This window comes from Prunus mume, linkage group LG2 (assembly GCF_029339155.1).
Source record: "Prunus mume cultivar Tortuosa linkage group LG2, ASM2933915v1, whole genome shotgun sequence".
Classification (NCBI taxonomy): domain Eukaryota; kingdom Viridiplantae; phylum Streptophyta; class Magnoliopsida; order Rosales; family Rosaceae; genus Prunus; species Prunus mume.
The window spans coordinates 19,098,966-19,123,264 of NC_142699.1; the positions used below are offsets into that span (position 1 = coordinate 19,098,966).

The 24,299-nt window shown below is 37.2% G+C and overlaps 1 protein-coding gene across 1 annotated transcript; it reads left to right on the forward strand.

Moving 5' to 3' along the window:
* The first annotated feature begins 21,611 nt into the window (after positions 1-21,611).
* Positions 21,612-23,978, forward strand: LOC103341998 (cytochrome P450 CYP749A22-like). The gene is made up of 5 exons (XM_016796670.2): positions 21,612-22,027; positions 22,123-22,349; positions 22,472-22,704; positions 22,810-23,188; positions 23,275-23,978. The coding sequence occupies exons 1-5, from the start codon at positions 21,745-21,747 to the stop codon at positions 23,701-23,703; spliced, it is 1,551 nt and encodes a 516-aa protein (XP_016652156.2). The 5' UTR covers positions 21,612-21,744; the 3' UTR covers positions 23,704-23,978.
* Positions 23,979-24,299: the final 321 nt, after the last annotated feature.

Genomic DNA, 24,299 nt, shown 5'->3' on the forward strand with positions numbered 1-24,299 from the left:
ATTGGCAGAACACGTATAAGGTGTATGTACCTTGTATGTTGCAAAAATATAAGCATTGGGTGGCTCTAGAGATTGATCTGATTCAGTGTGAAATCAAAGTCTACGATTCAATGGTTTCACTCATTCCAGATCAGAGCTTAAAGGAAGAACTCGGCCCCCTGTCAATTACGATTCCAAATCTTCTGCACACCCTCGACTTTTATGAAGAAGGTGTTTACGCGAACGAGTGCACCCGAGATTGGTGGTGTCCATGGCCAATACATCGTGTGGATGTTCCACAACAGGCTAATGAGTGAGCACAACTTTTTATTTAATTTTATTACTTTAATTTGTCAATTATGTTAGAATGTCATTAGTTGAATTGATCGAGTTCTTGTTTTGCTTCAGAAGGCGATTGTGGTATGTTCGTGTTGAAGTACATTGAGCTGTTGAGTGCTGAGATTTCCTTAGCTACTTGCACCTCGCAGAACATGCCATTTTTTCGGTTGAAGTTGGCTGCAGAAATTGCACGGGGAGATGCTTACATGCCATGATATCGGTTGAACTTGGTTTAGGCACATGATGATGAAATAGGTTTTGGGAATGTCAAATTTCAAAGTCATGTAAATACACAATAGAGACCCATGGGTCCTTTTCGAATTCCACCTCTGCTCCTGAATTCTTCTTCGTCTTTCTCAATCTTAGTGTATTTGTGTACAGAAATTTAGATTTAAGTTACTGGACAATAACAATTAGAACCAAAATAGTGGCAAATATTATAGCGGATGCATGCTTTCATTTTGATTAGTGTGATATTACGCTATGTTTATTCTCATATTGTGCGAAATGTATATGGAGCTGGTTGCAGAGCATAGAAAAATGAAGACTCAAATGGAATCTGAGGTTGAGAGGAGAAAAGTAACTGGATCTGTAAATCTATTGCACGGGGCAATCTAAATGGATAAGGCAGATGCGTTTTGAAGTTAGACACATGCCATTCCCATACATAGAATGTGCATATGGAGTGTAAAGTTTTTTTGATGTAATGAAACAAACATCGGTGTAATATTGGCCTAACTCCTGACGACATTTACCTAACCTCAACAAACGCATTGAATTGGGATTTGAAGACTGCATATGTGAATTTGGATTTGAAGAATGCATATTCACATAGGGACTGATGGCTTTTTAAGTGTATTACATCATTGCAAAGTGATATGTCATCATTTATCCAAGCCACCATTCCAAATATCATATCCCAATCTTTAAGCCGTTCAACATGCCTTGACTTAATCGCAATGGGTTGCATCTTAATAAGGTAATTCTGTAAGGGGAATAGGCTGCTATGGCCTCGCCTCCAATATTTTATTCAACCATGCCCTCCTTATAGAAACACATGAAAAAATGTCCCCAAGTGCAATGCTCTAAAAACTCCCTATTGGTTCCGCACTGCCCCTCGGGTTTGAATCCCTCTCTCCTTTATAATCGGTTAATAAATTGGTTGATTTTCTTTATTTTATTGGTTTTGGGCAGCTGAGTAACATAACAGTAATGTATATTGGTGCGTCTATATTGCATGTCTGTTGGGTCTATATTGCTTGTCTATTGCGTGCATATCTTTACATTTATTGCGTCTGTATTGATTTGTATTGCTTACGACGGAAATAAATAACAATACACAGGCAACAGACAAGCAATATACACGCAATAGATATGAAATATACACGCAATAGACATGCAATATACATCAGTCCCCAATTACATCAACCATAAGGAAGTCGTATTGAATAGGAAATTCTACTTAAGTTGTTCTTCCTACGAAAACAAAGAATAAGGACCGTTTCCCCCCTTAAATCTAACTGGAGTCCTACTTTTGCCCCCAATAAACATGCAATATTGGAGCAATAACATGCGATATACATGCAGTAAACACTCAATCAACTTTCAATAAACCTTCAATATCGGTTCAATAACATGTGAAATACATGCAGTTAACAATCATGAAACCTTCACGAAACATGTAAACAATCAATAAACCTTCAATAAACACTCAATATCGGAGTAATAACATGCGAAATACATGCAGTTAATGAACCTTCAATAAACAGTCAATATCATGCGATTTACATGCAGTAAACAATCAATAAACAATCTATATACACTGAATAATTATGCAATCTTAAAAAAAAGGTATTGTCTTATTATTGCATCGTATTGGCCCTGTATTGTCATTTTATCGTCTTCGTATGACTTTATTTTTGTAAAGTAAGTCTAGGAAAGTTTTTACTGGGTTTCTGACAAGTAAATGCTTTTGTTTCAAACAATAATTTAAACTCAATGCTAATCCACCTATTTCAATAACAAAAATTACAAATTGGGTTTGAAAAGTCATTGGTGGTGCGTGCAACATGTGTTTTTGGGGAGAACTTTTACAATCCTTGAAACCGTGCACTTAATTGGTCATTAAAAGAACAAATAATATGACAATTGATACAACTAATAAAACTAATACCAAGTCCTTAATGGACTTCAGCATATTAAGCACTGTAGCATCATACGTGTCAGCTTGCTGATCTGCTTCAGAGGTTACATCAACCCATTCGAATCCATTGCAACTGGTGGCTCCCTAATTGCAGGCATCATATATGCAAAATAATTCTGTCAGAGTTAGACCTATGATTTTTTTTTCACCCACATACATATTCTGGAAATGAGAACTTACATAGGAGGTTAGACACTTCCAAAATGGCTTCCCTCGATTTTTATCTGATTTTGAAACCCGAAGCACCATTGCAGCTCCACAATACTGACACCTCTTTGTTTGAGCGGGAGATGAAGACGAAGACATGTTGAATCTTATCACTTGTACCTCTTCTCACTAAAACCTCTTCGGACTCATACCTTCTCAGTTATACCCCTTCACTCATAAGTCATAACCCTAAACTTCTCACTCAGCTCTCTCTCATCTCTGCCCAAATCGAATTATATCCTTCTTTTCTGTGTGTGGGTGGGTTGGTCACGATCTGGACACCTGTACCGTCAGAATTGTGACACATTTTACTCCGATAAGCGATATACTATTTCACTACCAATTAATCTTACAATTGAGGGGACACTGCTTTAAATATATTATTTTCTTTATATTTCATTAAGGCAACTAGTTGGATAAGAATCCGTCATTTAATAGGGGTAGTGTGGTGTGGAAAATGAAAAAGTATCTGATGGGACCTTCTATCACAAGTCAGTAATCCATCACATTTGTATCAATGAATTTAATGGCGGGAAAAGCCTAACAATGGCTATGGAAATAGTTTATTAATTGACTTTTGGACGGTCCGACTCCCTTTGCATTTTGATGACGTTTTCCCTTCGCCTGTCTTATGTTTTGGGTGTTGAGTTCATGTTTCTTTAAAAAGGGTCAACTTGGTAAACCCCAAGGAAACACCTTTTCAGAACAGTGCAACCAGAGGCTAAAACAAACCCAAAACCCCGTATATTCTCATTTCTCCCCTCTTGCAGTCCTCAAATCGTTCCATTCCAAAAATATTTCAATGAATTCCAAACATTACACTACAGTCGGAGGAAAGAGAAGGAAACATCTCCATCTGGATGTGCCTCAAGCCTTCATCCCGGAATTAGCTTGGTTTAAAGTGATGTTATACGTGGCAACCAACTCCTCGGAAGATCTCTTTCGTATGGCATGTGTGTGCCCATTGTTCAATACGTTGGCAAACACTCCACAAGTGTGGAACACAATTTCAATGGAAAAGTACCAAGACCATCCTAACTGGTACTATGCCGCAACGCAAGTCCGGCATTTCGTGGACCAATGCAGGGCTTGCGAGAACCCGAGGCGATATTTAGAGAAGCGTTCGACATGTTTTTCAAGCAGGTAATGTGGAAGCATTGTGCCGGATGCCGTTGCAGCCACGGCAGGCCATATGGAAGCGTCATATATAGTTGGACTACTTGGCATGTCCGGAATTGGTCACTCAAAAGAGGATGCATTAGAATTCTTGTGTTCTTTGAATCAACGTAACAACATTGATATGAAAGGAACCAGGGATGCTTTGAGACGACGATTAAGCGGAATTTTCTCTGTTGGAAGACATATCGTAGATATGTTTCACTATGGGAAGATTAAGTTCAATCAGTGCAGCGCTTGTAACAACAACGACTGGTGTTTTGTTATTCCAGGCTGGCCTAGTGAAGAAAAGATCAATCCTGCCTTCTGGACTTGTTGCAATCGATGCAAATGGCACCGTGAGAGTGTTTTTTGGTTCAAGGTGATGCGTGTCTATGTTGTGCCAGGGAATCCATACCCTTATAATTAGTTGGAGTATGTTTCTACGGTTTTTATGCGTGTCTATGTTCTACAAATGTTGTTTTCTATTTCATGTTTTAATCTATTTTGTCTGGTGTTTGTGCTGTCCTAGCCCGTTTTATATATAAATGTATAATATTTGCTATATAGTGGAATTATTACTGACATAATTGACGGCTAAGAATGACATTTTACTGACACAGATATTTTGCACAACTGCAATCTTAATATTTGGTAAACGAAAACGCATGCATGAAGTGAGTATGTGTCTTTTCACCGGTTATTGGGAATGACATTTTCCCACTTAGCATATCCCAAATGATTGGGTTACACGTTTCTTAAGCAAAACTTGAACAGTGAAAGACTTTGAATAATTATTTCCTGATGTTGTAGAATGGATGGCTTGTATATTTCCATTTTATGTTTGAAAACATCCCTTAAACCTAAAAAAGGAAAAACATTAACAAATTGAAGAAGAGAGAAACTGATTAGCAAGAAATGGTCTATTCACACGGAAAATAAAAATAAAAATAAAAATTTGGAGTAAATATAATTAACAAATGTACAAGCTAACAAGTAATATAACAATAATAATAAAAATAATTTTGGATAAATAATAATAAAATACTAATGTAGCGTAACCATGAAACAGGGAATTCAGGAGGAAGATGAAGTCTCAATGAGGTCGTAGCAATTTTCGGAACATTATTGTGATTTTTGTGTATTTAGTTATGAATTTTCTAAGAAAAAGTCATAAAATAATAATTTAGGGTAAAAGGTAAGGATGTGGCCATGTTGACCGACGCACACTTGTCAAGGTGAAAGGTGAGAAGTGAGATCGCGCCAGTGTCCATTTGGCAATTATTTTGGCTTTTTTAGTGCAAAAATCTTTGAAAAAATGCAATAAATAGTAGAAAAATCCTAAAAATGCCCCGAAAAATACTCCGGCCTCCGTGTGACGTTATAAAATGAGGGGAACCCATAGATCATCCATTTCACAATTAAAAATTCAAAAATGATTTACATAACTCACTTTCCTCTTAACCCTAAGTATATATGTTGTTCACTTTAACTTCAATAACCTACTTCAACAAGCATCTCCCGTTAATGTTCGGAATTGTTTTTTAAAATGCGTAACCACTAATCGGGGAATTCAGCAAGGGAGATGGAGTGTCAATGAGGTCGTAGCAATTTTCGGATCATTATTGTGATTTTTGTGTATTTAGTTATGAATTTTCTAAGAAAAAGTCATAAAATAATAATTTATGGTAAAAGGTAGGATGTGACCATGTTGACCGACGACACTTGTCAAGGGGTGAAAGGTGAGGTGAGATCGCGCCAGGTGTCCATTTGGCAATTATTTTGGCTTTTTAGTGCAAAAATCTTTGAAAAAATGCAATAAATAGTGGAAAAATCCTAAAAATGCACGAAAAATACTCCGGCCTCCGTGTGACGTTATAAAACGAGGGGAACCCATAGATCATCCATTTCGCAATTAAAAATTCAAAAATGATTTACATAACTCACTTTCCTCTTAACCCTAAGTATATATGTTGTTCACTTTAACTTCAATAACCTACTTCAACAAGCATCTCCCGTTAATGTTCGGAATTGTTTTTAAAATGCGTAACCACTAATCGGGGAATTCAGCAAGGGAGATGGAGTGTCAATGAGGTCGTAGCAATTTTCGGATCATTATTGTGATTTTTGTGTATTTAGTTATGAATTTTCTAAGAAAAAGTCATAAAATAATAATTTAGGGTAAAAGGTAAGGATGTGGCCATATTGACTGACGACACTTGTCAAGGGGTGAAATGTGAGGGGCTGAGATCGCGCCAGTGTCCATTTGGCAATTATTTTGGCTTTTTTAGTGCAAAAATCTTTGAAAAAATGCAATAAATAGTAGAAAAATCCTAAAAATGCCCCGAAAAATACTCCGGCCTCCGTGTGACGTTATAAAACGAGGGGAACCCATAGATCATCCATTTCACAATTAAAAATTCAAAAATGATTTACATAACTCACTTTCCTCTTAACCCTAAGTATATATGTTGTTCACTTTAACAAGTATATTTCCTTAATATTCGTTATATAATTTGTACTAATACAAGAATTAGTTTCCTTTCATATATAAGGATGTAAAATTATCTGTTTTGGTTATAATAATGTACATATATAATAAATGCACCACTACTTCGAAGCCATAATTGAACTGCGCATGCGCCTAGAGCTTTGAAGACTCGTAGATAGTCAATAAATTGTCCATATGCACCTGCACCTAGAGTTTTCAACACGTCATGCGGTATTCAATAAGTTGTCCTTCTGACGCCGCATTGGGAATCAGTAATATATTTTCTATCATGTCCAATCGCATAAACATATAATATAAAGAAATAAAGCAATAGTAGGAGATGAACCAGTACAAAAAACAATATATAACTGGTACAAAATAATGCCATAACTTTGTCACAAAACCAGTCACACATGCTTTTCCATAAACCTTACCCTAACATATAATACATAAAGGCAACATTGCATATGATGCAACCATGTCCAAATCTGATACGTGATCACAAAAAAATGGACATGGCAGCAACATATGACTGAAGTAGATGCGCACTTTGCATCGTGTTATCGTAATTAAAGACATGAAAATATGAAGGTTGAAATCTTCTATAGTAGTAAGCATCAAAATAGGTTTGAAGCAGAGCTTAACGAAAATTCCAGTTCCTCTGATTTGCCTCTACTCAAACACGATAACCAAAATGGTTACTTCCCTTGCTGAGTATATTTGTTAACGTCGGAAACGGTAATAGATGACCAATCAAACCCGGGTACGATGCGAGTTTTGCATAGGACCGGAAGTAGTCGAATCCAGCTTGCATCACACGCTTCTTTGACTCCTTTGCATTAGATGAGTTCTTGTATTTTTGAACAGCTACACTCCGAAGTCGTTTGTGTCTACGCTCATGCGCTGCAACTTCGCCCTATCCAGATTGGCCTGCCTTTTGTCATCTTCAATTTGGCCTTCAACAAATTCCAAACGTACCCTTGCCCTTTGGATTTCATCACCAAGTTGAAGATGCCTCTCCTTCCAGAAAGCAAGAACTCTTTCAGACTAAAACTTCCAACAAAATGGTCATTCGTTTAGGAAAGTGACATTTTGTCCAGTGACTCACTTGCTTCAAGGCGGTCTTTGTTTGGAGGGGTGTTTATTACGCCACATCAAACTTGGTTAGTAAATCCATTCAATGGGGGGAGAGAGTTTCTGTGGAGGAGAGAGTGTCGTAGATGGAGACAGATTCGGTGGAGGAGTGAGTTTTTTGTGGAGGGAGAATTTTTATGAAGGGGGTGATAGTAATACCAATAAAAAAGGGTTCCCGCCAAAAAAAAAATTTGGTTGACAATGTATAAATGAAAAAAGGTCTCATACAATCTAAGTTTAATCCTAACTAGTTTGTTTAGTTTGGTTGGGTTCACTAACTAGATGTCACTTCCATTGAGTTTCTTTCAACCACTAACAGTGGTGTAAGGAGAGTGTGAGGTTGACATGCTTGAAAAGCAAAACCTGACACCTCTTTTTTTAAAATTGAAATAAAGTAGATATGTTGACTACACGCATAGCTTTGGTATGTTGGTCTATAAAGCTATGTTCCATTTCTCAAACGAAATTGCATCTGCAATCCTCATCCTCCAAAACAAATAGGATTATTCAAGTATGTCAACCTCTTCAGGCGCCAACAACACAATCGAAGATGAAAAATTGGAGTCGCAGGTTCCGTTTCCACGCTGTACTTGACCCTTCCATTTTCAACATCATTTGGGAGTGAGGGGGACTCCGATGATCCATTAGAGGCAATAGATGCAGTCAGTACCAAGCTAGATTATAATTCCAGACTGATCAATTCATGGCACGAGAAATGTGTTGAAGACAAGGCCATTTTGGCTGATCTTAACATTAGAGTGAACAAAGCGTTCTCCCAAAAGAACAAGTACTTGAAGCTGAGTCATAAAAGGAAGCTGAAAGTGAGGAGTTGGATGCAGTAATGAATGATGAAATTAAAGGTTGTTTGATGAACCATATGCGATGCGAAGAGCACCACAGTGAACTGGAGTTGGCATTCAACGAAGGATTCGAAAAATTCCGAGCATTCGCGGCAACTACTCATACAAGTTATAATTGGGACTATGTGTCCCCTGATGCTGTGAGAGAGATACTAGACGATGGTGGTGACATGAATGAGCATAAGCACGTCAAAGTTGCTCGGAAGAAGCCAACCGATACGACTAAGTGATTGCGACTACAGCTGTTTACTGTTGGTTGGGGGTGATCGTGGTATTGCACAAATTAGAACTATATTCCCTTAATGTCATTATCTAATATAAAATAATACAAATATCAGTTTCATTTGCTTCATATATAATTATTGGGACTATGTCTTGCAAGTCATCATGTGTTCCTTCTGTCTAACATTATATTTTGCAACTATGGAAATATTATTCAATAAGCAGTCAATATCACAGACGTTGGTAATCAGTAAAGCCCCATTATCATGACACGTGAGTCATAAGTAAAATGCCATGTGCTATACATTGTGTAGTGAATGGTTTATGGTTTATGTATATATAATAAAATTCCAAATATTGCTGAATATGTATTTTGTCTAAATCACTGGGGACATGAGTGACCATAAGCATGCGAGACCTGCTAAGAAGAAGCTGACCAATACGACCTAGTGATTGTGGCTACCGTTGTTCAGTTTATTGGGGAGATCGTGGTATTGCTAAGAGGGAGCACATAAAATGCTTTGCAATCAAATTTTCTTTTGTGTGTGGAATTATGAGTAGTTCAAATGTTAGTGTACCCTTTCATATTACCCAACCATTCGAAATGTGATTAGCTGCAATGTACTTTTTTACACGTTGCTTTCTAATCTTTCTGTTCCAACAAAGTGCTTCAAGTATCCTTCAGCTACGAATGTTTGCAAAATCGTGCACCTAATAACCAGTCCAGCTCAGATCTTAATCACCAGTAAAACACTAGAACATAACATTCGCAAAAAGTGGTGCTGCTACAAATGATGCGTGCTGCTGAAATCATTACTGTAATGGCAACAATAGCTGGCTGCTGGAAATGCTGCATTAGCCTGTCATATAATCAATAAATCTCTATTCAAACATAATTCACCATAAACTATCCATTTTACAAGGTAAAAGTCATTGCTTCTTCACATAAATCAAAATTTGATGCTTTATCTAATGTCTATGAAAATTTCTAAATAGGGAGAAGACGTAAAATTAACATGTGTCCAAATTTCATGCAAGAATGTAAACCAAGCAAATTTTCATTTCAATTATCAATGGACATAGTCAGAGCTCATCGGTGGACATGAACAAAAAATAATAATAATAAAACTGCATCTAGAAAACTTCACCTGATCATTAGTCTTCATAATAACCAGTTCAGATAATAGAAACCTAAATCATTGAGTTGGTCCGTGCATCCTGTAAAATTCGTCAAATAATGGGTCACTAAGATCTATTGGAGTTGATTCGTCATTGTTCGACGGTGATGTCCTGCATAAACATCAAACAGAAGTACATAAGAACTTTACCTATTCAACTTCGTATTACTTGGTCCATCCTTCAACAACTTCAACTTCACCTGCAAACTTTTTAGAGTCTCTGACAGTGAGCTCACATCCTTCTTCACACATTAATGCATCCTCAACCACATCCGAAGCAAGTCGGGACATTGTACTCCGCTTTATTAAAAGACCAGGATTTGCAGAGTCTTTAATTTCGTTGCCATTTGCATCGACACCAATCCAAATTTCGCAGTTTTCTTCCACCTCTTCAAAATGTATTTATCGGGCATATATTCAATCTGGTCCCTTCTGAACAATGCTAGGATGTGCTTGCAAATAATTCCAACAAATTCAAATCTTTTGCAGCTACACGATGCGTGGTCAGAACATATACGACTTCTGCCACTCTTGTTTCCCAATTTTTCCTTTCACTCACATTAAAGACAACTTTAGAAGCATCCTCTGTTTTCAGCTCTAGGAAACATGCTGTACTTTGTATTAGTTCTTGCTCAAACTTTTGAAACATTGTCCTTGTGTACAAGGTAGCCATTTGTTTGTTCATTGGCATCGGTAGAATACATTGAGCCACTTCAAATGCATCTACGTGATCAGCAACTAACTCTTTTTGACGTTGATGAGAAAGTGCCCTCTCAAATCTTATTATGAAATCCATCAACGAATTTTTCCTTGATATGTATTGCTTGAAGAAACCATGAGAACATTCAGCTCTTTGGCTGCTTGACATTCCAGCAAAAAGTGTCGTGCGTAGGCTGGAACCCAAGATTCCCTTAAATCAAACATTGAACTTAGCCATGGATGGTCAGTCAAACCAGCCTTTGTAACCACAATATTCCATTTTGCATCAAACTCATCCTTATTGTCAGTATCCCATATGGCTTTCTGGAATTCACCCCAATACTCCTTATAAGCAGAATGTGGTAACTTAACAGAGAACTTTGATGTGATGTGCCATATGCAAAGTCGATGAAATGTAGTCGGGAAGGCTATTGAAATCGCTCTGCTCATTGCCGCATCTTGATCTGTGATGATCGCTTTTAGGTTCGCCACATGGCATGACTTTCTTAAACTCCTCAAACATCCAAATAAACGACTCACGCTTTCCTTGCTCAAAAATGCGCATGCTAGGACAATTGTTTGACCATGGTTATTAACTCCCAACATTGGTGCAAATGTCAAGTCGTATCTATTCGTGTTGAATGTGGTATCGAATACAACAACATCTCCATAAAACCCGTACGCCCCTCTAGAAGTTGCATCTGCCCAAAAACATCGACTAAACCGTATCGCCATCTCCTCAATCTTGAAATAAAAGCCTCATTTTTTCTGTTCAGCCATAAAATACTCGGTCACTAGTTCAACATCGTGGTTCCTCAGCTTCCCATTCACACTACATTCAAGATTGTACATATCCTTTTTGATAAAACCGATTTTATCCATTCCTCCGATTGCACCTCAAAATACTTACCTTCCGATTAATGGGAATATTAACCAACCCAACTGTTTTGTAAGTACTTTGTAGAATCTGAAATACGACGGTGTGATCTCAGTAAATGCATTCTTCCTGAGGGTGTCATCTTATGATTGTGTCCCTCTGCAAAAAGAGAGATGGTATACTTCTTGCTCCCATGTGTCTTCACAACCACAATCTTAGCTTTGCAATTGCATCTACTTATTCCCCGCTGTCTTTTTCTCTCCCGAGTTTCATCATTCCAGTATGCACCTTGTTTGCAACATACAAATTCTTTTCTCAGAATCTCTTTCTTATTTTTCCCCAAAAGCCGGAATGAAGTCAATTCCAAAGCCACCAAGAATGCATATCTATTATAGAAATTATAAACGAGGTCAAGCGAGAACTTCATCCCAGCTGCTGGTGTTTCTCATTTCTTACTTGAATGTAAACCCTCCCATTAGTGTTACAGAGTCATCACTCTCGAGCCCGACATTTTATCCACGTATATTATTGATCTACTTATATTACTGCATAGCAAATGTTAATTCATTAATCAATCATTACTGCATCACAACTTATCAATGCATTCCACTTACACAAAACATTGCCCAAATTGACACAATACACGCATAGCCTAGCTTGTTGGATTCTGATTACACAAAACACAAGCAAAATTTAATAATAGTTACGTCATCTCTTGTGAAATAATCTGGAAAAAATAACATTAGAACCAACATGTTCAACTAAGAACTCAAATGTAATTCAAACCAGCAATTACAGAACTTCACCCAATATCCTCTCCAAATGCTTACTTCTAATGCCATTAAGCCTAAGTTTAGGATCTTTTACCTACATTTCATAAATTTCAATCCCCCTCCAAACAAAAATAATCAACTAAGTATATTGAATATTCATAAGGAAATGACGCATTATTGATAGCAGAGCAAATGACGCATTATTGATGCCACAAATGACAAATTTCTCACCCTCACAAAAACAAATCAAACCCAGCAAAATCAATCCAAAGAAGAGTGAACTTACCTCTCAAAGTCAAATGACGATTATTGATAGCAGAGCAAATGACGCATTATTGATGCCACAAATGACAAATTTCTCACCCTCACAAAAACAAATCAAACCCAACAAAATCAATCCAGCAAGAGTGAACTTACCTCTCAAAGTCAATCGAGTTCCGAACTCACCTTCAAAGAATGTGGTGGACATTAGAGAGGATTCTTTCAGTAGTGGAGACTCCATCTCTACCAAAATCCGAACAATGCAGCAGACGAAAAAGAGATATGCTACTTTGCTTTCATCCGAATCTCTTCTGCTTAACGAAAAGAGAAGGGGTTTTCACTTCAATCATAGAATCAAAACAGGGCAATAGCTAGGTAAAGCCATTAATCATCATACCGAGGATACCATAGATCGCAGGCCTCCCAAGGAGCTGATGACAATGGAGCAATTATAGAGTTTGGGAGCTTTGGATCTTTCTAATTGTGAATTTGCATTACATTAAAAAAGAGAGGATTGTGTTCTTGAGTTTTTCACAGAGAGGGAAAAATATTCAGCTAAAGTTGGGTTTCCAAACGGGTCAGATTTCAACCCGGTTCTACATGCACCCTCTTTTAAAACTCACCGTTGGATGAAATCCAGGCTCTTACATACCCCTCAAAAAAACCCCTTATAACTTTCCACTCACTATAGAAGCACTCTAAAGCCCGAAAGTTCAGAGAACCTCAAAAGAGCTTTCTAAGGTAAATAAACAAGAGCGAAAATGTCATTTTAAAAGCCTGCATTGGAACAATTTTTTGGTCTTCCAATATCAATAGATTGATTGTTTCGCTCTTGTGTCTTCCAAAAGGAAAAAAGATCTTTGAGAGCTATTTCATGGATCCGAGAACAAGTATAAAGAAATACTTTGAATATTCATCAATCTTAATTTAATTATAAATTATAATCTTTCTATAAATCTTTAGAATTTAAAATATTATATAATCATTATTATTACATAATCTTTTAATCTTTATATTATATATATAATATATAATATATTTCATATTATGACTTTAATAAGTTATTTAAAATATTATTTAAAATTATTAATTTATCTATAAAATGATGACGTAGTCCCTCAACTATACTCGTAGTTACATTAGGGTCACTGAACTCATTATTAGTTGCAGAAGTCACTCAAGTATGTATTTTGTTGCACCAGTAGTCCTTCCATCAAGTCTGTGAGTTTTTTCCATTTAAATTGATGACGTGGCAAGCATCTCACAGATTCTTGATGGGCAAATATGACTTTCAATTAATTAAAATGAATCTTTTGTTTTTGAAGAGAACGACAGTTACACATAAATGGCAATCTGAGCAAAAGGGAAAAATTGCGACGGTCTAGGGTTTTCAAATTGAGAGGTATTTGACTTTGATTTTTAGGGGATTTTAGAACATTATCTCAGCATTATGCTTTAATGGACTAAGTAGCAAAGGATTTTGAGTTAAAAAAGCAATAAAGTACAGATCTAGGATTTCAGTTTCGTGAAAATCACAGAGAAAAATGTCGGGTCTACTGTGTGTGAGACTTCTTCAAATTGAGACAATTTTTCGGTGGTCTGGAGAACCCCCCAAGTATGGTAAGTTGCTATAACCTAAATATTCCTTCTGCATTTTATATTGTAATATATTCTGTTTGCAAATGTGTGGTCCTATTGTTGACAATGAAGGTTTGGCTTTAAGGTTGAAAAAAAATGTAAGTTGGAGTCTTTATTATTGTCTGTGGTCCCATTTCTGTCGGTTTGTCATGGAAGTGATTTCACACTTGCACATGTCTGCACTTACTTTGTCTTTATTGTGTACTTTGTCCTCATTGTCATGAAAATTGTTTGTAAGCATACCTTTGTGTAATGTGGTAGATAAAACAGAGCTGTGTACTCTTGAACTCCACCACTTTGGTCCATTGGAGAATGGCGTGTATAAGGGAGGGAAAGTATGCTATGTTGACAACTGTATTCATAACTATCTGTCATTATTAGATTTAAAGAAAATTGGGATAGATCTTGGATACAAAGTTGATATAAACACAAAGGGTTACAAACTTAAAAGTTTACTATAAAAGGCTTGCAAAAAGTGGTCAACATGTTGTGAATGAGGTTGTAAATGATAGTTGTATTTCAGGGTTGGTTGGGAGCATTTCATCATATCAGATATTGGTGTTGTATTACCATGATCCTACTCATAACAACAAGCTAGTGAGTGAAGATAAAGAGCATACTGAAGATGTTGGCAATGAAAAGGAAGAGGAAGAGGAAGAGGAGGAAAAAGAGGATGTTATTGTTGACAGTGATTATGAATTAAGTGAAGAAGAAAATGGTAATAAAGCGGCTGCATCAAGAGCACAACCAAGGAACGATGCACCGAATGTTGAATATGCACAATGTTTTGAAGAAATGAATGAAATGCCTTTTAATGAAGTTACAGGGGAGATATCAGATGATGATGAAGATAGTGATTGACTTCCTTCTGATAGTGATAGCTCTGATGGTGAGGAAGATGGTCAAAAAAAGACAAGCAATAGGAAATGGAATAAGCCAAATTTTAAACAGATTAGGAAAGAAACTGATTTGAGAAATCCAAAGTTTAGAATTGGAATGCAATTTGCCACTAAAGATGAACTCAAGGAAGCTATTAGGGAGTATGCAATTGTGCAAGGGAGGAATGATAACTTGGTGAAGAATGATAATAAAAGGATTCAAGCAAAGTGTGTAGGTCACACGAAATGCCCTTTTATTTTGTTTGCTTCCAAGATAGACATAGATGAGCAGACATTTTCCATAAAGACTCTCTCCTTAGAACATGAGTGTACTAGAGTGGACAAACTTAAATATACTAATTCAAGGTGGCTGTCAAAAAGGTTTGCTGACAAGATTAAGAAAAATCCTGAGTGGGATGTAGGGGCATTCCAGTATGAGGTATTAGAAATGTACCATATGAATGTTTCAAGGTATTAAATTTATAGAGCAAAGAGCTTGTCCAAGGTGATCATTGAAGGAAGCTATGTGGAGCAATATGCGAGGCTATGAGACTATGCAGAAGAATTGAAGAAGTCTAAAAGGGCAACACTGTGATTATAAAGAATAAGATGAAGGGTAATGTACCTGTGTTTGAAAGAATTTATGTATGTTTGGAAGCTTGTAAGAGGGGATTTTTGGCAAGATGTAGACCTCTCATTGATATAGATGGATGCTATTTAAAGGGACCTTACATAGGGCAAGTTTTAATACTCGTTGGTGTTTATGGGAATAATGGAATGTACCCAGTTGCTTATGTTGTTGTAGAGGTGGAATCAAAAAGTAGTTGGATTTCGTTCCTTGAACTTTTGATTGAAGACTTAAAAATTGAGAATGGGAAAGCTTTTGTATTTATGAGTGACAAGAAAAAAGGTCTAATACCTGCAATTAAGACATTGCTTCCAACAGCTGAGCACAGAATGTGTGTTAGGCATCTCTACAACAACTTCCAGACATAGTGTGCTGGCCTTGCATTAAAAAACATTCTCTGGGCTGCGACAAGAGCCACTACCATTCTCTGGTATGAAGTAGAAATGGACCAAGATGAAGAGGCGTGGAAGTGGGTTATGAAAAGACCAGCCAAAAATTAGAGTAGATCTCATTTTGAACCACATTCTAAGTGTGATATGTTGTTGAATAACCTCTGTGAATCCTTTAACTCTTGCATTTTAGATTTAAGAGACAAGTCTATCTTAACATGTCTAAAAAGGATTAGAGTTTATATCATGTTAAGGATGGCTAATAGAAGGATTGCTGGTACGGTTTGGAGACATCTTGTTGGGCCTAGGATTGTCAAGATCATTGAGAAGAACAAGTTGGGAGCTAGTCAATGCATTCCTAGATTAGTAGGTGAAAGCAAATACCAAGTGAGCCATATGTATGGGGGAGAGTATGTATTGGATCTAAAAGCCAAGACTTGCTCTTGTAAAAGATGGGATTTGTGTGCGATCCCATATTCTCATGTTATTTCTTGTATCTTTCGAAAGAAGGCAAATGTGTTTGACTATGCACATGACTGCTATCAGAAAAAAGCCTACCTGAGTTCATATGAACCTATGGTACACCCAATACCATCCATGGACCAGTGGCAGAGAACTAAGCGGCCTCCAATTAAACCTCCTCCATATAAGAAGTAGCCTGGAAGACCCAAGAAATCAAGGAACAAAAGACCAACTAAGATTAAAGTACCTGCTCTAGTTCCTCCAAACCATTTTCCCCCATATTACAATCCACCACCTACTAAGTTGAGAAGGATTTATGTCAAGATAAGATGCTCCATTTGTGGCCAGGAAAGACATAATAAGACATGGCATGCCAAACAAGGGGCAACAAAGGTATTTGGGTTATATTTTCTTTAGTTTAATTTCCTTTTGTTATTATTTAATTTAATTAGTTTTTTGTTTTTGTTATTGTAGGCCCTTCCTAATCAGCCCAACCAAGGAACATTTGGCTCTTCTACAATCCAAGGGGTAGCTCATGTATTTTAGTTAAAATCTCTTTAGTGTAATTCCTTTTTGTTCTTTAAGCCCAACTAAGGAACATTTGACCCTTTTTTTGTTATTGCTTAGTTTATTTTTGTTTATTTTTGTTTTTTAGGCCCAACCCAACTAGAAGCAGAGGTAGAGGTAAAGGTACTACTATAAGAAGAAGAAGAGGAAATGGGAGAGGTCAAATGTCAAATGGAAGAGGAAATGTAAGTGACAACTCAGTCATGCTACTTTGGTTAGTTAATTTGGTCAGAAATTTAATTCATGTACTTTATTTAGTTAATATGGTTCCATTTTATTTTAGGTTGGAAATTGGACAACAGAAATGCCAAACAAGCCGCCATCATCACAACCACTCTCTTACACTGGAGCTACATCATCATCATCACAACCACCCAAGTCTCCAGCCAAGAGATTCAAGTCTCTTGCCAAGAAGCTTAGACCATGGATGTTTTGAAGGCTAACTAGGAGGAGTCTATTGGATGTCTTTTTTGAAGTAGTTAGATGTGTTTTATGAATGGTTTGTTGGATGTGTTTTTTGAGTCTTTGGGCTGGAACCTAGTATGGTTGTTTTGTATTTGGTACATTTTGAAACCTGAACTAGGTGTTTATGTTCATCTATCTTTATGCTTCTGTTTCACTTGGAACCTGATTTGATACATTTTGGAACCTGTAATCGGTAATGCTGAAGAAATTGTTTTATATTTCTCACACCTCTTGATCGACACCCACTACTATTTGTTCATATCACAATTATCCACTCATGCGCTCTCATCAATAAAATGAAAACAAATTGAATACACCAACACCAATATGTCCACCAAACTTGAACTGAAATTTCATTGCAAAATGAACTACATATCGGTTACATTTCGACCTAATTGATCATAAGCTTTTCATCGTTTCCACCCGAAAATGTCAACCAATTGCTCAAGATACAGAGCATCATCATAATCACCAAAAACCCAAGACCTAATGACATAAATGAAACCCTCCAAATCTGATTATCTCTTGGTCATTGGCCTATTCTTTCCTCTTCCAACAATCTTTTTTGCTTGCCTAATTCTCTAACTTTGTACTCCAATTCCTTCTTTTCTCTCTCCACCATTTTCAGCTTATCTTCTACTTCTTTCTTCTATTCTTCTATTAACTTTAGGTCCTCTTCCATTGCTCTCATTCTTCTTAGCAACCCAGGAATTAGTTTTTTTCCTCTTGCACAGGTCGGTGCATCCAGCCACTCCCAATGATGCTTATTTCCTCTGTTTCTCTGCAAAGTACGTTTCATAACATCAAAGCTAAACTCATCAAGCAACAAAATAAAATTTCACTGATTAACTTACTCGACTCATCTCACAAGCCTCAAATCTTCTCCCAGGATTTAAATCAATCCGTGAAGTCTAGGTTTTGATATATCCCCCGCACCTGCATAGCTTCCTTGCACTAGGGCTCTGATTTGTTGATGAAAAAGAAATCATGCGACATTTTTGTGCATGCACTGTGTGGGCTTCCCAGATTTCCTTCGAATTTCCAAAATTTCAACACATCTACTGTTTTTATGTGGATTTCTTCGAATATAAATGGGAATTGGGGATTTATTTGGCGCTAAATTTGACATTTTTCGGAGGGAAGTTACTTTAGATGGGAGGTTGGACATTGTAGACTTGAAAAGATAAATTTGCCTATGAAATTGACACCACGTTAGCTAGACTTGACGGAATGACTACGTGCAACAAAACACATACTTGAGGGATCTCTGCAACTAATAATTGAGTTCAATGACCCAAATGTAACTACGGGTATAGTTGAGGGACCATTGCTGCGAATAACCCATATTTTTATAATATCTTTATATAATAATATATAAAGAATTTATGGGCCTCGTCTCGACCTTTTTTTTTTTTTTTTTTGTTCAACCTCTGCCTATGACTTTACTTTTTCATGGAAGCATGAATTTGATTGTTCCTTCAGAAGGTTTAAAAGAAAATTTTTTTTTTTTTTCAAGACACTGAAATTTAGTGAGATTAATATGAAAAAGTTAAGGCTAAATTGAATTCTATATTTATGCTTGTGTGGCCTTTTGACCCAGCACGTAATGTATTGGCACCTGATATCATGAAGGAAATTGAGGTTTCACCTCAAAATAATTGGTGGGAGTATCCCAACTCCTTATACAGCCCCTTAATTTTTTAGTGCGAGACAAACACTCTCAACATACTTTTTTTTATATTATAGTTTTTTTTTTTTGGACAACATTGCATATATGGCAAGTTTTTTAGGGTTTTTTTTTTTTTTTTGGTACAAGCAATAGCCTAAACTACAAGGTAGGGTTTTCTCACACACACAACTAAGATGCCATAGGGGTTCAAACTTGAGATCTCTAGTCGCAAGTCAATGCCATTTTCCACTGGACTAGACCTCGTTGGTGCATATAGGGCAAGTTTTTTCACAAGCAAATGTTCATTCATAATATCAAGAACGTACATATATACGACACTAAACAGTGGCCTAATTAAAACCTTCCTAAGAAAACCCAGACGAGGAAAGAGTACCACACATGTCAAAGAATAATAAGAGAGTCTAATTCAAGTCACGTTGGACCACTTACAAGACAAAAAACAGGGAGACCAACAGAGAAACGACTCAAAAACACGAATAGGCCAGAGAAAAGAAAAACCCTAGAAAACACACATAAACTTCTTTACACTGTCAAAAGAAACCTTCTATGAAAAACATAGTCCATAAGACAATCAAAGTCGCACCAGTATGCTAGGAAAGAAGAATACAGAGGGAGAGCACGCATCAGGAAGACAAAACTAGCATGGGCCACTTAAAATGAGGCTGAAATCAGGACTCAATGCAATCGCATGATGCCAAGTCAAGGAATGTTGGGAGGTCCCCAGTCTCCATAGGCATGTTAGGACGGGTACCACTACAGAAGTATTTAGGATCCATTAAGCCCATGCCAGGAACCAAGACGTCTACTAGCAGAGACGCCTTCGCCAGGCTCTTACGATTGACACTAAGACCCTGCACACAGAAGCAAAATTCAGACAAGACCACCAATAGACAACGAGGCCCAAATAGAGCACAACAACAAAACCCCTATGCCAAACATACCCCGCCGAAAACTAGTGAAGCATCAATACACGAACCCTAGAGCATCTCGACAGAACCACCACTCCAACCAGTCTCCAATGAAACCAGCGAGTATGGAGGGAGACGATTGACATAACCCATTTCGATGTCGAAGGGAGCGCATGATAGGGGAAAGCGGGCATCCCGGATGCTAGAAGGTGAAGGCGCACGACAACGAGGTAGGAAGGCGAAGTCAAGGGCGCTGCTGAGAGAACAAGCGTTTAAAGGAAGTGATGAGGACGACAAGATTCGTGAGAAAGCGAACGAAAATGAGAAAGAGGTGACGGCGCCAGTGGTGGTTCCAGGATTCTAAAGCCGGCTGGGCAAAACTTACATACTAAACTCAACGGTATGAGTGGATTTTGTTAATAAACATATGAAGATACACATAGTCATAGGGACGTAATAACCCTTACTCTCAAATGCATCTTTATCAATAAATAAAAGTTTAACAAATACAAAAACTAAAACTAGACAACGTAATCTTAGATCATGCTTAAGATAATTGATATTAAAATCTTGATCATCATTGACCATTTAATTCTCAACTCTTTCAACTTGAGACTCAACAATAGGAGATTCGAGAAGATTTTGCCAAGAAGAGAAATCGAACATCTCAACAAAAATAAACCTATTCTCATAATAGCATCAATGCATTTAATTAAACATACCAACGCAAATCAAACATCACAAAATTCCTAAAATCAAAGCCCTAATTAATTTCAACAAAATCCCCAAATTTTAATTCTTTCCTAATTAAACCCTAAAATACTTAATTTCAAATTAAAGATGCATAAGGTAATTAAAAGGGAGAGAATGAGAAGAATAATTGTTGCCAAAAGGAGAAGTTGTTAGCAAGAGGAGAAGTTGATGTCTATATGTAAAGAGAAGTAAAGGAGAAGTTGTTGTAGATAAAGACAAGAGGAGAGAAGCTGCACACAGTCAATATTTTTTTTTTTGCAAAAATTTGGGCCCCAGCTTGTGTCTCTCCTCGCTAGTGAAAGAGAATCGATTATCTTGTGTCTTTACTTTTTAAAAGTTTGAGGCAAGTTAAGTATATGCAGACTTGTGAATAAAATTACTAGTTACATTTTTTCTTTTTTGGGTAATCTTATTTGTATTATACTTTATGTCTAGGTCATAACATGTTCCACAAACGAGCCGCTTTTTCTTGTCTTACAAAATTCACAAAAGTCCCTTATTGTCTTATCCATCCAAGACAGGTAATCACACAAACTGGTGGACATAATTTGCTATGCCTGCTAGTGCCAGCTGCTGCACTAAGAAACATATGAACTCCGTAATGTTGGATACAACTATATTATCTTGGAGAAAAACTTAGAAAGTTGACAAGAAGAGAGGTTGTTCACTACTTTTCAAATCAAAATTTTCATAAGGAAGCCGGGAGATAATTCCAACATGAAGTCACTACCATATATGTATCAAAAGTCGACAAAGGGCAGCTTAAGGTTCCAATGAGAATCACTTACGATGATATTTGCCCTTTGGATTGTAGCAAATAGCAGGACAACTAAGTGACAATCAGAAGCTAACACGACCAGATGATTTAAAACTGGATTTTTCTTAACTTTTTCTAAACAATAAGGAGCAAGAAAAGCTTTAAAAACTCAGTAGATTCAGAGAAAGAGGTAGAAAAGATAGCCAAGGAGAAAAAAAATACCCAAAAAGGATGACTACTTTGGGAGGCCTAATAATCATTCTTCCAAGCTTTCTGTGTCTGCTTCTTGTCTTAGCTTTCATCAAGATCCTTCACAAACTATGGTGGACTCCAATTCGCATAAAGAAGCTGATGGCTTTGCAGGGGATCAAAGGCCCTTCTTACAGATTCTTCTATGGAAACACCAAAGAAATCTCCAACATGAAAAAGGAAGTCATGGGCAGGCCCCAAATTTTATCACATGACATACTTTCTGTAGTTCAACCTCACATTCACTCGTGGACCAAGATTTATGGTAACAAACAAACAAGCCATCTCAATTAGTTAACTTTGTATTTAAATCTTAGTTCTAACAAGATAAGTTTTGGTCATTTTTGCATGCAATTGCAGGGAAGAATTATCTTCAATGGCATGGTTCTCGGGCTCAGTTGGTCATTACAGAACCTGAGTTGTGCAAAGAGATACTGAATAACAGAGGCAGAGCTTATTCAAAAAGAGAGCCCCCACACCTTGTGAAGAAGCTATTGGGAGATGGCCTTGTGGCAACAACCGAAGCTGAAAAATGGGCAAAACTACGAAAGCTGGCCACCCATGCCTTCCATGGAGAGAGTTTAAAAGTAAGTTTTTTAAAGTTACTGATACTTTGTTGCGAAGAGTATTATAGTAACAGTTGTGCATGAAAAGAATAAATTGAAGGCAAAAGTCTGCTAATAGCATGATGGTATTATTGTTTTACTAGAGTATGATTCCAGAAATGGTAGCTAGTGCTGAGACGATGCTAGAAAGGTGGACAGTTTATGAAGGAAAAGAGATTGAGGTGTTTGAAGAGTTTAGACTGTTCACGTCGGAAGTGATTTCCAGAACAGCATTTGGCAGCAGCTACGTAGAAGGACAGGACATTTTTGAGATGTTGATGAAGTTAGGATTCCTAATATTCAAAAATATTCTCAAAGTCAGGATTCCTGGAATCAGGTAACACAGTACTTTTAATACTCCAATTGAAAAGAAGAGGAAATAAGGAAATTTTATAGAGTTACTTCTGTTATCTCATTTTTAGTCTTTCATTCAATGTTGCAGTAAGTTTTTCAAAACCAGCGATGAGATTGAATCGGACAAACTTGAGAAAGGAATTCATGCCTCCATAATAGAGCTGGTTAGGAAAAGAGAAAAGAAGACAATGGCTGTAGAAAAGAACAGCTTTGGGAGTGATTTTCTTGGATTACTTTTGAAGGCTAATCATGAAGCCAATGAGAACCAGAGGATTTCGGTGGATGAGTTAATTGATGAGTGTAAGACGTTTTACTTTGCTGGACAAGAAACCACTAATACATTGCTTTCTTGGACTGTCTTTCTCCTGGCACTCCATACAGATTGGCAAGAGGAAGCAAGAAAGGAGGTGCTACAACTATTTGGAAAACAGACTCCAAATCTTGATGGCATTGGCAAACTAAAAACAGTAAGAAACTTGTCTAGGTGGCAGAAATATGTTCTCAATAAAGTTTGAGATCCTGATTCAGTTATCTATTTTTCATTTTCATGCAGATGAGTATGATCATCAATGAGGCTCTAAGGTTATATCCCCCTGCTGTTTGGGTTATGAGGAATATAGAAAGGGAAGTTAGACTGGGAAAGCTCATTGTTCCTAGTAATCTTGAATTGGTTGTCTCAATCGTAGCACTTCACCATGATCCTCAAATCTGGGGACAAGATGTGCAACTTTTCAAACCAGAGAGATTCTCAGAAGGGGTTGCCAAAGCAACCAACAATCATGTTGGCGCGTTCATACCCTTTGGATTGGGACCTCGAACTTGTGTAGGCTTGAACTTTGCAACGACTGAAGCGAAGATTGCTTTGTCAATGATTCTACAACAATACGCATTCACCCTTTCCCCAGTTTATGTCCACTTGCCCTTACATTATCTTACAGTTCGGCCACAACATGGAGTTCAGGTAATGCTGCACTCACTTTAACGGCAAATGGTGTATCAAACGGACATGTTCCCTTGCACTTTGAGACAAGACAAGAGTTTGTTTGTCAATTGTCCTTTCAACTTTACCAAGCGATTGTTCTCTTTAGTTTGGCAGCATTTTGGACAGTCCAAAGTTTTCCTGTTTGTTCTTCTTTTTTGGGTACAATGAAATCTTATGCTTACAATTGTAATAAACATTTTCAATCTGAATGCATCATCCATATATAGTAAAAGGAATTTAAATAATGGCAGAAAGAAAGCTTAAACACAATATGTAATTAGTAATCAATCCCAAAACCAAGATGAGGGTACTGTCATTAACATAGGGACATTACATAAAGATGGATAGATAGATAGATTAACAAAAGCAGCAATAGAGTAGACTACTACTCTTTATTCATATAGCACTGAGTAAGTAGTTCCAAGCTATTTGGGCAAATCCTTGAAATAGGCAGCTGGGTTGCTCTCAAAGCTCTCCCTGTAGATTGTATCACCTCTTCCAGGTGCTTTCATGGTTCCAGCTGCATTGGCTCCAACACCACTTGCTGCTACATTGGACGACTTACCCCCGCCAGCAATTTGATTTCCAACCTGGCT

Coding starts and splice junctions, on each gene's coding strand:
- LOC103341998 (XM_016796670.2), top strand. CDS start 21,745: ATGACTACTTTGGGAGGCCTAATAATCATTCTTCCAAGCTTTCTGTGT. Junction 22,350..22,471: donor TCCATGGAGAGAGTTTAAAA/GTAAGTTTTTTA, acceptor TTGTTTTACTAG/AGTATGATTCCAGAAATGGT. Junction 23,189..23,274: donor GCATTGGCAAACTAAAAACA/GTAAGAAACTTG, acceptor ATTTTCATGCAG/ATGAGTATGATCATCAATGA.